General features: G+C 38.5%; 1 protein-coding gene across 3 annotated transcripts in view; it reads right to left on the bottom strand.

Moving 5' to 3' along the window:
- ksr1b (kinase suppressor of ras 1b) overlaps window positions 1-14,761 on the bottom strand; it is a 42,895-nt gene that overhangs the window by 23,732 nt on the left and 4,402 nt on the right. For 2 of the 3 annotated variants that reach the window (XM_017490505.3, XM_017490506.3), the window contains exon 2: window positions 4,947-5,087. In XM_017490505.3, coding sequence (XP_017345994.1) covers window positions 4,947-5,087 — 141 coding nt within the window. Of the gene's footprint in view, window positions 1-3,677; window positions 3,811-4,946; window positions 5,088-14,761 lie in introns of those variants that run through there. The other variant, XM_047161225.2, reaches the window with a different exon arrangement.

Here is a 14,761-nt window from a genome sequence, read left to right on the forward strand (position 1 = left end):
TTCTTGCATTACTTAAAGCTGCAGTACTGAACTTTTACCTCTCTATTGCCATCTCTGTTTGAAACATAAAATTGAAAGTTAGTTGCGAAGTTTTTTATTTATTTATTTTTACATTTGTTGTGCTTTGGCAGTGCTCCTCTGCGCAGATGAATCTGACGGTTTGAGGTATACTTATCAGAGTTGCTAAGTCCACTTATAATACGCGACTTTGGGCTTCTTTTTTTCCTGAAGTCACTTGAAAAGAATCACGGGTCATGGGTCGGGGTTTTTGGGCTTGGTTTAAAAAATATGATTGCTGAGAAAATCTGACAAGCGACTTTGTTTTTTTTCACATTTATGGTTGCTATTTTCCCCAATGCATTGACACTGTCGGCTCACAGTATCATAATAATATCAGTGCTGTAGTGTATTTTGTCCTCCCACAGTTATTACAGGTTATCACAAATAAACAAGCATAACATACTCATATATACTAATAGCAGTTATGGTTCTAATGTAATCTCCTTTTCCAAGTCTCCAATCATATTCTGCTCACATGTGATCAGAGACGAGTGTATAGTGTCTGTCCTCCCTATAAGCTTTGTTGCCGTTTGATGATTTTTTAATTAAATAAATTCTGCTTTCCAAACTGCGAGAGGCTTCAGTTTAATATGATGCAAGCTCATTTATTGAGTCTGTTTACACTGAGGCCGCAACAGGCTATAATAATATTGGGTTTGTTTAAGAAGCTGCAGTTACTTATTTGTCTCACACGAATCAGCAACACTGAGGTATTCAAATGTGTTGTATATTATCTCCAATACTTGACAAGGGAGGTGGAGTAGAGGTGAGTTGTTCTCTCTCATAGCTAGCAGAAGTGCAATTTACCACACTGACCATAGCAAAACAAAATGAAAAAAAAAAATACAGGAAATTCGATACCTAGTTGAATCAAGTGAACAAGTGCACTAATGTTAGTTAGCTACCTATTGAGTCACTCAATTGTCTAACCTGTTCAACAGGAAAAAGCCATCTCTGCGTCAGTATTCAATCCCTTCAGATCTTGGAGTTGTCGTCACCTCTCAAAAGCCATGCTGATATTTATTCTCATTTTAGCACGGGCTCTGTCGCTTTCCATTTTTGACTGCAGGCTCTTCACAGCTCAAGGATTCTTGGTTTTGACAACAGCCGATTCCCCAGATGTCAATGATGATTGCCGTTTAGAACTATCCAAATTATAAGCCACCAACTAGAAGACAAGTTTAAATTCTAAACAACTGTTGTAAGAACAAGCTACAAACAGTCCACCATCCTCAATTTATAAATCATTACTTTTTAACACTGTTCTGAAAGTTTTTAACACTGATTTTTTAAAAATATAATTGCTCAATAATTGATTTTTATTCATTTTTAACCCAAAAAAGTTCCGTACTGCAGCTTTAAATGTAGGGGAAAAACAGTGCAAGTCACTTGTGACATACTTTATTTTCACATATTTTTAATAAGATGTAAAATTGTTATTAAATATGAACATGAAAAATGTGTATTAACATTAATAAAGCGTACACATAGTGAATAAAATGACTGATTTAAAGTTTATGGTTCAGTGGACTCCTTACCGACAACGTCGTTAACATTCGTCAGTACAGTGATGATGCAATTCGTCCCTATTATTCCTATATTTATTTAAGATATATTTACACAGGGAACACAGACAGTGTCTGTCTGTTGTCATTATGCAGATAGACAATGGCGAAAACCACTGCCAACACAACAAAGGACTTTATCAGGGGGAAAAAGTGAAAGGTTTTAGACTAGCCAAGTCAATCACCAGACCTTAACCCAACTGAACATACATTTGACCTCTGAAGAGGAAACTGAGCGGAGAAACCCTCAAAACAAACAATAACTGAAAGAAGCTGTGGTACAAGCCGGTGGGTCGCTAACGTGATGCAGTTAATGCAAGTAAGGGATATGCAACCAAACATTAAGTGTTATTTACGCTAAGACTCTCTGTTCCAATACTTTTGATCACCTAACAGTTGGGTGTTCTGGAACAAAAGGTGTCATGTTCCAAGTTGTTTAACACATCTAGGTGCAAATATCAGGAAATGAAAGCTGAGATTCTGATCTATCACCTCATATTCATCTTTTGATCTCAAACCCAAATGTCTTCTGTGTGTAGCAATAACAAAAGAACTGCCTTGACATTCCAACATTTTTCAGGGTGAATGTATACATAAATATAAGGTTATGTATGTTTCATATAGCATACAGTTTGAAGTATTTCTTCAGTTTTTAGAAGAGACTTTGCAGGAGTTCTTACATATCAGATAAACAATGTTCATCTTTGTTCAACTTCAACTACAGTTCAACACAGACTGTAAAACACTGCTATTGCAAGTGTAGTGAAAGAACCAGAAATGCAGGAGCAGTACTAAAAAGGACGCGGAACTGTTTCTTCAATGAGAATATTGTTATTACAAGTTAATACATATTCATCTACATCCTAATACTAAATCTTTCAACAGTGAAATCCATCAAACAGTAGCATTTTATCAGAACACTTGATCAAGACGTTCAGTAGTATTTCACTATCTGAACAGGTGTTATGCAGTAGATCTCCTGAAATAGGGTTGAGCAACACATGCCAAATGTTACTGTACCTACTCAACTTCAAATTTAAACAGTGAATACCTTTATCTGGGTGATTTCTGCGTAAAAAATATATATATGTTGTATTGTTTTCGAACAATGGAATGAAGATGTCCCGTTAGTGACTCTAAGGAGTGAGAGATTCTTGGATTGAGCAATGGAAAGTCGAATTATTTACAGTAGCCTCCATGCATGAGTCATAATAACTAAGAAAAAGAGGTTTCAAATGACACTGCTGTTGTAACTGCTTTCCATCATTTCCTGGAAATACGTGTAGCGCATACCTGTTACTACTGCAAATAACCAAACTGCAAAAAGTTTGCAATGACAAACTGTGAGTGTTCAAACCACGCTACCCTCTGCTATTCTTAGAACTTCCAAATGATAAATATTTATCACTGACAAAGTATTGATTAAAAAAAATCAAAGTTGCCCAAGAAATAATCCTACTTTACATAATCATGCATGACAGTCATGCAGCAGTAGGGGTGATGTACAGATATGATTCCTGCTAATTGTGATATGCTGGGAAGCCTAGTGTGCCCGCTTACAGATATTACACACACAAAACATATTTCCCTAAATATTATCATGCAAATTCTTTTCAAAGAGCTAGCCTGATCCTGTCTGCCCCAAAGGACATTCCTATGTGTTTCCTGAGAATATCATCACAACCTTGCAACAATATAGCTGCTGTGACCTTCAGTGCTCATCCTCTCCTGATCAGCCTAACAGAGAAAGAATGCTGCTATGTGGGCCACCATTCTCATGCATGAATGCGATGTGCCTGCCCTGTGAATCCAGCAGCTCAGAGAAGGAGAATAGCCTTTGTTCAGCTTTAAAAAAAAAAAAAAAAAAAAGGAATGACATAAGCTTTTTATATGACCGTATACAGCACTGAAATAGTGTCAAGAGAACATGCACATGGAAACAAGTGGTTAGGCATGGACAACACACCTGCAGAAAGACATACACACAAAAACATAGACTTGCAACCTGCGCAACTTGTCCGAAATGCAGCACGGACATAGATAATGACATACGTGGCATAATGTAGCTGCTTCCTTTTGGGACAAAACTTCTGAGTCATCCCTCTAACACTTATTCAGCAGTCTCATCTTCTTGCCCCTATTCGGTTTGCCTCTATCTAACAAAAGTAGACAAGGCAGCGTGGAAGCCAGTGCAATCCTGTTCTGGCCAGTTGAGTGTGTGTTATGTGTGTACACACAGGCCGGGGGACGGTGGGGTATAAAAATAGAGTGAGTGGAGCATGTACGACAGAAAGGCTGACTCGGCGTATTCTAGGATTAGGAAGCGGATCGGGTGTGGGAGCCCACGGGGGACTGGAATGTCAGTGAGATCGTGTGTTTTCAACGCAATTGCGAATGATCTCAATCAGCAAAGGGCTCTGATTAAAAATTGCTCCAATATTATATCCACTATGAGTAGTGGGAAGGAAAAGATTAATTTTCCAGTCCATCAGTTAATATTGCTTCCTGCCTTATGTATTAGTGAACATCAACATTTATTGAACATAGAGCTCTTTCTGAGCAGAAAAGAGTTTTTTTGGTGCTGATTTTAAAAAAAGAAAAAAAAAAAAGGCTCATGTGATGTTCAAACTGTAAGAACACTCAGCTTTGTATAGAATAGCAGATCATTTGCTATTAAAGTGCCAATATCACTGTCATAAACGATGTTATTATAACCAACTGTGAGGGTGACTGCAGCTGCAGCAGGAATTGAGAATTAGTGTGTAAAATAAGATAAATATTGTATTTTTTTTCATTGTTAGAACTAGAATCCACAAGCATTACAAAACAGGCTCCAGACATTAAAGAAGTACAGAGGACAGGCAAGTGCAGCAACACTGTTTGCTGCACGTCACTGATGCTAAAACGCTATACTGAACAACACAGGAGAAATTTGCATGCACCGCATCTAGTGTAAAAAATAAAAGCAGAACTGAATAGTCCGTTGTCATGGTTAGAGAGACTATATGTATCCCCTGCCCCTGTAAATAACCAACAACACATATTAATAAAAATGTTTCTAGGGGAATCCTGTATCTGACACTGCTTAATACCAATTAACCCACAGACAGTATTTAACATGCTTACTCTTAACAAGTGCATTCATGTTATTCAACAGATTTGCTAATATTTGCTAATATAATATGTAATGCAACCATTGGAAACACTGTTGGGGAGAAGCGAAGGACTCAAACAATAGAAAGATGAGCAGTATGAAGAAATAGCATTAATTTATACAATAAAACACACACACACACACACACACACACACAGACACCATACCTCTATGAATTGAGGCCTGAGATTAATGGTATGCAGCCAATCCACTAGGTGTGGGTAGGTATTGAGGGCCTGTGATCGCTCACATGCTGGAACCCTCTGCTTACACTGCAGCTGCTTATTGATGTACTTCACCAGCTTCACCTACAGGGGGCAGGAACACACACAAACCACAAAGAGCTTAGGCAAGGCAAGACAAGTTTGAATGGTAATTCTAAGTGCTTTACATAAAAAATGATAAAGGAAATACAAGGTATTAAAAATATAAGAACAAGAAATAAAAGTAAGAAATAAAAATTTGAAAAATGCATTAAAATGATCAGGAGATAAAAACAAATAAAATAAAACGCTGTCTCACCTTGTTTTGAGTAAACCATTGGTATTTCTAACTGACCTGATCCTAATAATATGAGAGGCCTGTTCAGTTTATATTCAGTAAGCATATATGTAATGTATTTAGGTCCTAGGCCATGTAGTGATTTCTAAACTAGTAATAGTACTTTAAAATCAATGTGTAAAGACCTGTGGACTGGAGTAATGTTTGGTTTTTGGTTCCAAAAATTATTATTTTTTGGTTCTGGTGAGAATCATGGCAGCAGCATTCTGAATGAGCTGCAACTGTCTAATGGTCTTTTTGGGAAGATTGGTGAGAAGTCCATTGCAGTAATCCACCCTGCTGGTAATGAATGCATGAACAAGTTTCTCTAAGGGTTGACTGGAAATGAAACACCTACTTCTCGCTATATTTTTGAGGCGATAGTAGGCTGATTTGGTTATTGCTTTCACTTGACTACTGAAACCTAGATCAGACTCCAAAATGACATCAAGATTACTGACTTGATTTTTTGTCTTTAGACCCCTGGAGTCAAGGTACGTGTTCAACTTGAGACTTTCATATTCATTTCCAAATACGATAACTTCTGTTTTGTCTTTGTTTAACTGAAGGAAGTTTTAGCATATCCAACATCTAAGGCACTGGCACAAGGAGTCTATGGGATGGTAATCATAAGGCGACAGTGCTAGGTAAATCTGGGTGTCGTCTGCATAGCTATGGTATGCAATTTGGTTCCTCTTTATAATTTGGCCTAGTGGGAGCATATACAGTTTGAACAGCAGCGGTCCAAAGATTGAGCCTTGTGGGACTCCACACATCATGGACGTCCACCAAGATTCATAGCTGACTATGTTCACATAGAAACCCCCCCCTTCTAGATATGTCCCATAGGACCGTCCCATAGAGCCCTACCCAGTTTTCCAGTCTGTCCACGAATATATTTTGGTCGACAGTTTCAAAAGCAGCACTGAGATCCAATAATACAAGCACGGTTATTTGGCCTGAGTCAGTATTTAACCGAATAGTATTAATTATCTTTATGAGAGCCGTCTCTGTGCTGTGATGCTGCCTGAGGAACCAACGGACAGAGGAAACAAAACTTAACATGTATATAGTTACTTTCTTTGTCAGTTCATTCACCCAGAAGCGCACCGCCCAAAAGTCTGGTAACATCAATGGTTCAATTTTACTATACTACTGGTTAGTTGGGCAGTGGTAGATGGACTACAGATCAGAAGGTCATGAGTTCAACTGCCCCTACTGGGCACTTGAGAAAGGGTCTGAACCCTCAACTTCTCAGTTGTATAAAATTAGATAAATGTAAGTCGCTCTGGATAAGGGTGTCTGCCAAATGCCATAAAACGTAAACGCCGCAATACAGGCCTCCCGAGAAAAACAAGAGCGACAGAAACTGAAAAAATGCAGGCATGATCATCAGCTGTGAATATGACTGGACATGTGGTCATGGCTGTGATTATTATTGGATGTCATGTGATCATGGAGCCCTGACAAATTCAAAGAGTATAGACTAAATGGACATCAAACAGCAAGCAGTAACCTGAAGCCCAAGTGGAACAACAGCATAATAATATCAGAAGATCACAAGATCTGACGATACCATAGACATGTGGGGTCGGGAGTGCATGTCCACAAGAGCATAATCAGCCCTGCTGTCTGGGTGAAAGGATAGCATTGAGTTTGAAAATGTGCGGTGGCGTCACGTGTTTCAGAGTAAGCACATTATGCCTCCTCCAACTAGACTATGAGAGAGAATCGGCAGTGAATAAATTGGAAGGAAATTTGTGTAAAAAATAAAATAAATAAGAAGAAATAAATACAGAATGTGGGTGGGCAGTGCAAGTAGATCTTAAAAATCAAGAATGCTTAAGTCAAAAGGTCATGTTAAAAAAAACTGTGATCACACAATATTTTACTGCAATCTTTCAGTGAAACATTTCTATGTGCAATCTTACATACAAAACACTTAGAGCTGAGGAAATCCCCATCAATGACGTCAGTGTGATAAGGTGGGTGAAAGCTGCTGCTGCTCTTGCTGTCTTTGTGTGTGCATGTGTGTGTGACAAGGAGAAGAGAGGGCAAAAACGGCTATACATGTGGTTAGCTGCAAGTGTGAAAATGAGTTGATGCAAGAACAAGTTTATTAGGTTGCTTAAAGCGACAAGAAGATTAGCCAAAAGATGTTTTATGTTCATGAATAGGTCAGTTATAGTGCATAGTTAATGACTTTCCACAAGCACAGTCGGTACTGTTGCACACGTAGCTGGAAAAAACAAAAATATATTATTAATATCTGAAATAATATACAAAAATAATATTGACATCTACATACATTTTATGACAACAAATCTTTCTGAAATATTACCACTATTGTGATATCTTTTTTTAGAACATTTTATAACAATTACAAACTCTGATTGAAAGCAGCTGATTTGATGTTAAAAATCTGGATCTTTGACCTTGTAACATTTTTTCATAAATAAAAAGCTATTCATTTTTGTAATTAAAAGTATCATTGAACTCACAGATTTTTTAAAAATGATTTAAATGCAAGACTATGGTTGTGTTGCCAGAAAACAAAACCTTAATGTCTTCAAATCTCATCATATGATTGTTTTTGGGCATATTTCCCACCCCCAGTAGCATAAGTAGTTAAAATCTGCCTTCATGTGGTATTCACTAGTCCACACCCACAAAACAATGATGTTCGTTGGATTAATTAGGGCACAGAAGCAGATATGCCTATAAGAATCAGAGCTGACCATGACTAATTGTGGAGAAAGCTAGTGGGAAAAAAAGTTGCCTCCCAACGTGTCAATCACTAGTAGACAGTACAATCTATTGTGGCTCCACCTGTCTTTCTCCTGATTTAGAAGCCCGCCTAACAGTGTGCATGGCTGTCTATAAATAGATAGGGGTTATTATAGTAAGCAAGCCTGACCTGTCTTTTCTGTACCCATGACAAACAAGCAGAGCAGGAAGACAGAGACATCCATCTCTGCACACAGCTGCCAGATGAACCACAGGCCGGAAAGCATAGTCTCTCAGACAAAATGATATACACTCATACTGCATCAGGCACCTTTAAAGCCCCTATCAGCAGTCATACTAGCTCTGGGTACAGCACAGTCTTTTGAACAGCAACAATGTTGAGAGACTCAAGATCCATGCTTTCTGTTGGTGAAAGCAGTGAGTCATGGGGGACTCATGACTTTGTACATTGAAGCCTCATCTCTTCACTTCACATGATCTAAATCTCTTCAAATTATTTTTACCTTTATTCTGACCTCACCCATTTAAGCTGATATCAGATAGCTCTCTGAGGTGTGTACTTCCTTTAAAATATTAATGTTTATTATTTTCATTACTGATATTTGCCGTTCAAACCAATTATCCTGTTATAGTGCTACAGACAAAGTCCGTCAGCAGTAGTGCAACATTATGTGTTCATATCACAAACCACAGAAAGAGAAAACTGTGACACATAATGACCAAAGAGTATTATGAGAAAGCAGTGTTAAAATAGTTTCATGTGCTTGTTCCCTTGTCTCCGATGTAAAGCTAGGCTGCACATAAAAATCTGCTATGAACATGTCCCCTCGAAAACACACGTTGATCTATTAAGTCAATATTCCGATATTAATCTGATTAAGACAATACTCAAATTAAGAAACTACAATGTAAACAGCGATTATTGGTTACCTTAATCCAGCTAAAGTCATAATCGAAGTAAACACAAATCGAATTAAGACGTGTGGAGTATTCCTGTTTTAGTCGCATTATCGACGTGCATTAAAGACATGTACACACCTTAATCACATTATTGACGTCTTGTGGGAGTTTTCACCACATTTTGCGACAGGACACATACACACACGGCAGTGCTCAACCGTTTGACCGCAAACCAGAGAACGCGGCTGCGTCCCAAACCGCGTACTTACCTACTGTATAGTAAGAGAAATACATGTATTTCAGCTACAATATAGTAGGTGAGTACGCGGTTTCGGACGCAGCCTATGGCTTCAAGCAGTTGTCTATTTGCATGTATAGCATGACAAATAATTAACTGCACTTGAAGCTTTCGTAAAATTAAAAATGTAATGCCTGAAATTGTTTCCGGTCCCATAACGAAGACGAACTGTTTGTTGATACGTGAAATTCTGGAGGGAACGTGTGAACGTGTAATGACGTGTGCTGTTAATCGATCATTGTTCTGTAACATGTAACACGGGAACATGAAAGGAATAATCTAAAAGCAACTCATGTAAACACCTTAATCACGATATTTTCTTATTCAGAATAAGGTCAATAATTAGATTAACCTTGTCCGTGTAAACGTAGTCACTGTATTCGCTCAATATAGAAAGTATAGCATTATAGTGTACAACCGACCTGGTGCACTATACGCCCACAGAAGACATCCTAAGATTCAACCACAGAGAAATCACTAAGAAAACTATAAGTGCTATGTGCTTATAGGTAACATTAATTTAAGTATACCTTGTGTCTTCTACTTAAATAGAAATTGATACATAATTTTTTTAAAAGTGAAAATAAATTAAGCCATAAACACCATGCATTAATTCAGACCTCTTCTCCGGCATCAAACACCACAAGAGTCATTTGGATAAAAAGTTTAGGAAACACTAAACTTAAGTGAGTTAAACATTAAAAAATGTTGCCTTTCAATTCTTAATGATCTTCATAGGATTCAAACAGTGTAGTCTCTACTGACAGCTCTACTGTGTACTGTACGGAGTGCAGATGAGTAATGAAAGGCATTAAAGTTTCAGCAGGTGAGGAGCAGCAGGAGGAGGCAGGCTGACTGCTTGCGAGGATGCCCTGGGTTGATTTAATGCACTGCTCGAACACGAGCGAACCTCACACACGGCGGGGTGTTAGTTTGCACCAGACGCAGCCTGGCACAGTACACGGGGCTGCTGCTGTATTCAATGACAATCTTCGTCCTCATCTGCCTTCTCTGTTACACCTCTCAAGGGGCTGAGAGCAAGAGGGGGGTATTCATAGGCACCTGCTTAACTTAAGAGCCTGATTGACAATAGACTGTCTGAACCTCTCTGGGCCAACAGAACGCAGCCAACCATGGAGCTGCAGCCGTACACAAGAGCACAATAGGAGTCGGCCACATAATCACGGAGAGGTTCGAGAGACACAAAGTCTATGTGTGCAAATAGAGCATAGCAAGTGTTGGCATTCAGTTAATGTTTGTTAATTCAGCTTGTGAGCTAATTTGGAAAGAAGTAAGGTATACAGCGCGGGAGCATTAAAGTGATATTGGGTTGTGCTGTGTAACTTCAACTCTTAATTCAGTTAAAAGCCCATGTGTTGTTGGGAAATAAAACAACAAAGGCGAGGAGAGCATGACCATGTCATGATACGTTGCTGATTCAGAGAACGATTTAAATGCCTGGGAGAAACGTCACAGTTGTAATAGGTGATGAGAGTAATTGTAGACAGCGGTGGCTCATGTTACTACATGTCAGACTAGTAGAGCTGCACAACAACCCACTCCCATTGTTTATAATAGTACCTGGATAACACCATGGAAAATCCTTTATTCAGCAATGGTATGTTCTGTACCGTTTAATTAGCCTTAATTAATGTGTGACGTTATTGTACATTAGGTGTGGAAAAGAGGCTTGAAGTTTAGTTTGAGATAGGAAGTACACTAGAACCTTCTGTATCATCAAGAAACTGTTCACTACCGTTTCACCATTTTGTAATGTACTTGCATGACAGAATATATTTCTGCCAAACCCGCTGTCAGTTCTACCTGACCACCGTTCACGTCCCCACTATGGAAAATGATCTGTGGAAAAGGGCAGACAAAAAAAAGCCAAGACGAGTAACAAAGGCAACGAAAGAAACAAGAAAGGGGGAAAAAGACAGAGAAAGAGACGACTGAAAACCACATGGGGATTTCCTGAAACTAACAGTTGATCTAGAGGCCCTGAGCTCCTCCTCCACCTGATTGGCCTTTTTGCTCACTTTTCTTTACAATACGCTGTAAACATTTCTTGAGTACCACTTTGCATTCAAACAATCACTCTATACATATTCATTTATGCCCAAAGTTCACATCAACTTGATTATTCGCTCTTAATATTTAAATACCACCATCACGCCGTCTATCGCTGGAGATAGTTATAGTCTAAATGGCCTGTAATGTAAGAGATCCACAATAAGTAGCGTTCAAGGGTTTATTACTGCAACTTGTTTTTCTGAGGGAAATCATGGCTGCCATATCGCTCTAGGATACTGGTCTCTTCTTGAAGTAGTTTTACACCTACACATCAAAAGGGTTTTGCCCAAGACTAATAGAGACAGTTACAGGTAAACAGGATTTACAAGGTACTCATCTGAGGGCAAGGAAACACATTTCCTCTTCATGTCACAAACACTTTTTTTTTCTCATTTGCAAATTCTGCTCTGATGTAAAAAGGTACAATGTAGAAAGACCAAAACAAAACACAAACTCTTCACAGATTAAAAGGATACTTTTTAAAAAAATTCATGTGTAATTCAGCTATCTGCACACACAAGTGTTCTCGATGAACATGTCAATCCTTAAGTGCTTAAATGAACAGAAGTTATGGATTTTATGATCATTTCATTACTCCAAAACTTGTAGTCCTGCTCCTAAGAACAGTTCAGGGAAAACCTTATGGACACGTGTAAGCTCAATAATTACACAGCTGGTTTGTCTGAAGATAATACAAGATTTAGAAACTTGATCCAACTGCAATTCAACTCAAATGTACCACAATGCTGCTTTCTGAAGCACTTTTGTTTGCATGCTGCAAGAATTCATTCAAGAATCCTCTACAGGTCTTGCATATTGCACCATGTTCCATGATATTTCATACCATTAAGCATGTATGGATAAGGATGAGGTGACAATAAAAATAAACGTGACATGCTTATCTTGTTTTGATGAGAGTTCACTACTGTAAATCAGTATGTACATGAACATCTTGGCCAAGTACTTGTTCCTGAACACATTAACAAGATCTTAATAGCATTAACAAAACAGTAATATGCTATACAGATACTGAGGAAAACTAAACCCCCACAGCAAAACCACAAGATAAAGCAATCATAAACTGTCACATATATAAACTGTTACAAGGTTTTCATAACTATAAGTGTAAACAACGTAATTCAAGATTAAGACGAACTTAAGTTGTCACACTTAAATCTTACCTACATTAAGGCTCCCACGACAAACCAGACGATACAGACTGCAGATAAAATCGCATTTGGGCACCGTCTGACACGTCATCCATCACCCATTACAACATTAACAGGAATAAAGACGTTCAATGACGTAATTCGATGCAGCAGTACAAATGCATGGCTAGGGTGTGATAAACACACGATAGTACGATATGGAACTTTTTGGCAGTCAGCTTTATTTTGAACCAATCTCAGACACCAGGGACAGTCTGCAGTAAGGAAGAGACTAAAAAGAAAAACTCGCTACGTTCATTCATTCGTCTTCAGTAAGTACTTTATCCTGGTTAAGATCACAGTGAATCCGGAGCCTATCCCAGGAACACTGAGTACAGAACAGGAATGCACCCCAGACGGTATGCCAGTCCATCACAGGTAATCATGCGCACACACCCATCCACACACTCGTTTACGCCTAAGGACAATTTAGTACAGCTAATCCATCTACTGGCATGTTTTCTTTTTCTTTAGGAGGAAACTGAATCATCCAAAGGAAATACACACAGACACAGGAAGAACATTCAAAACTCCACAGAGCTGTGATGAGGCAACGTGAACCACTACACGACTCTGTCCATTAGCTATATTATCTGTAATGTATAGCTAGAGATCATATTTGTTTAGCATCTCCATAATATCTGTCAGGATATAATATCAAATTTAATCATGTTAGATGCTAACAAGCCTATTAGCTGATTTGTTAGCTAGTGAATAGGCCTTGATAATCTGCCTTCTCTGGATGTAAAATCTATGCAAACTGTTTAAACAACACTCCTTAACACTTATTCCCATGACTATGACTTGTTACAATTAATTCCCATGCCTCAGGGATACACCCTGGATCTTGCCCACATCCTTTGTTTCTTTACATATTATGTAATTTATATAAATTCCAAGGCGTTTTCCCTGGGTACTCTATGTGATAGAGTTTATTGGCCATGGTCCAAACACACGCATTGTCAGTTGACTGGCCTTTCCAAATTGTCCGTAGTGTGTGAATGGGTGTGCGAGTGTGTGTGCAATTGTGCCCGGAGATGGGTTGGCACCCTGTCCAGGGTATCCCCTGTCTCCTGCCCCGAGTTCCCTGGGATAGGCTCCAGTCTCTGCCACGGCCGTGTTTGGGATGAGCGGTACAGAAATTGGATTGATAAATTAATGTTTTTGTTGTTGATATTTGGTTAGACTGTGACGGACTGGCATCCCATCTGGGGTAAATTCTTCCTTCTTGTGCCCAGTGTTGCAAGCTTGGCTTCAGATCCACCGGGACCCTGACCGGTATTCAAGTTTCAATTGTGTGCGCAGACCAGGATAAATACAAACACCTATCACATTCTACTTGTCTTCATACAGCAGTAATTCATACATTTCAAATCCAAATTCATTAGATATACCCACATATGCTAGAACAATCTAGAGCACACGTTTTCTTAACCCTATATAGTGCACTACGTGCTTAACACCGTTTGAGATTCCACCACAGAGAAAGTGTAACTGAATGTAGCCTACTGTCACATTTAGGACAGATGCCTGACACAAAAACAACTTAACAACTAATCTTTTCTAAAGTATAATAGGCACAAAATAACATGCGTTCATTCAAAGCCTTTATTTATTTACAGCAAGTGACAACCCAAGGAAATGCATATTCTCTTAGACCTACATAAGATAACATAGAAAATTAAAATTAAAATGGCTTTAGAATATGTAATTATGATGTATTTTGCCTTTGAATACATAAATCTTGTGAAAATTTAAACATTATCTGAACAGTGAAATTTGTTATGTCAGGCCTAACGGAAACACATGAACGTTATCATTTTCCGCCTCCATGATAAAACACACGTATATTTTAAAAACAGCAAGTGGTCATACTGGTCAAAATCATAACCGAGGCTCTAGTACTCAGAACTCGAGATTGCTTGAGATGCTTAAAGAACCGATTTCTAATCACATTCTGGCAACCTACATCAAGATCACTCTATTACACCATTATTATGTTTACAACAGAGTTGTCAATATCTGAACTTATTAATCTCGGCCATTTATTTCTCAGCTATCTTTTTAGTTAATCCCTCCTTTTTCTGCATGTAGCAGCTAGCTCAGAAATGTAGAAGAACTACCAAATTGGACTGCTGGCACATCTGAGATCCTTCCTGAGCTTCTCTTTTGCCAACCATGCTCAGTTCTTCTCTAATTATTTCCATCTGGGAAA

The sequence above is a fragment of the Ictalurus punctatus genome, chromosome 17 (genome assembly GCF_001660625.3).
Source record: "Ictalurus punctatus breed USDA103 chromosome 17, Coco_2.0, whole genome shotgun sequence".
NCBI lineage: Eukaryota > Metazoa > Chordata > Actinopteri > Siluriformes > Ictaluridae > Ictalurus > Ictalurus punctatus.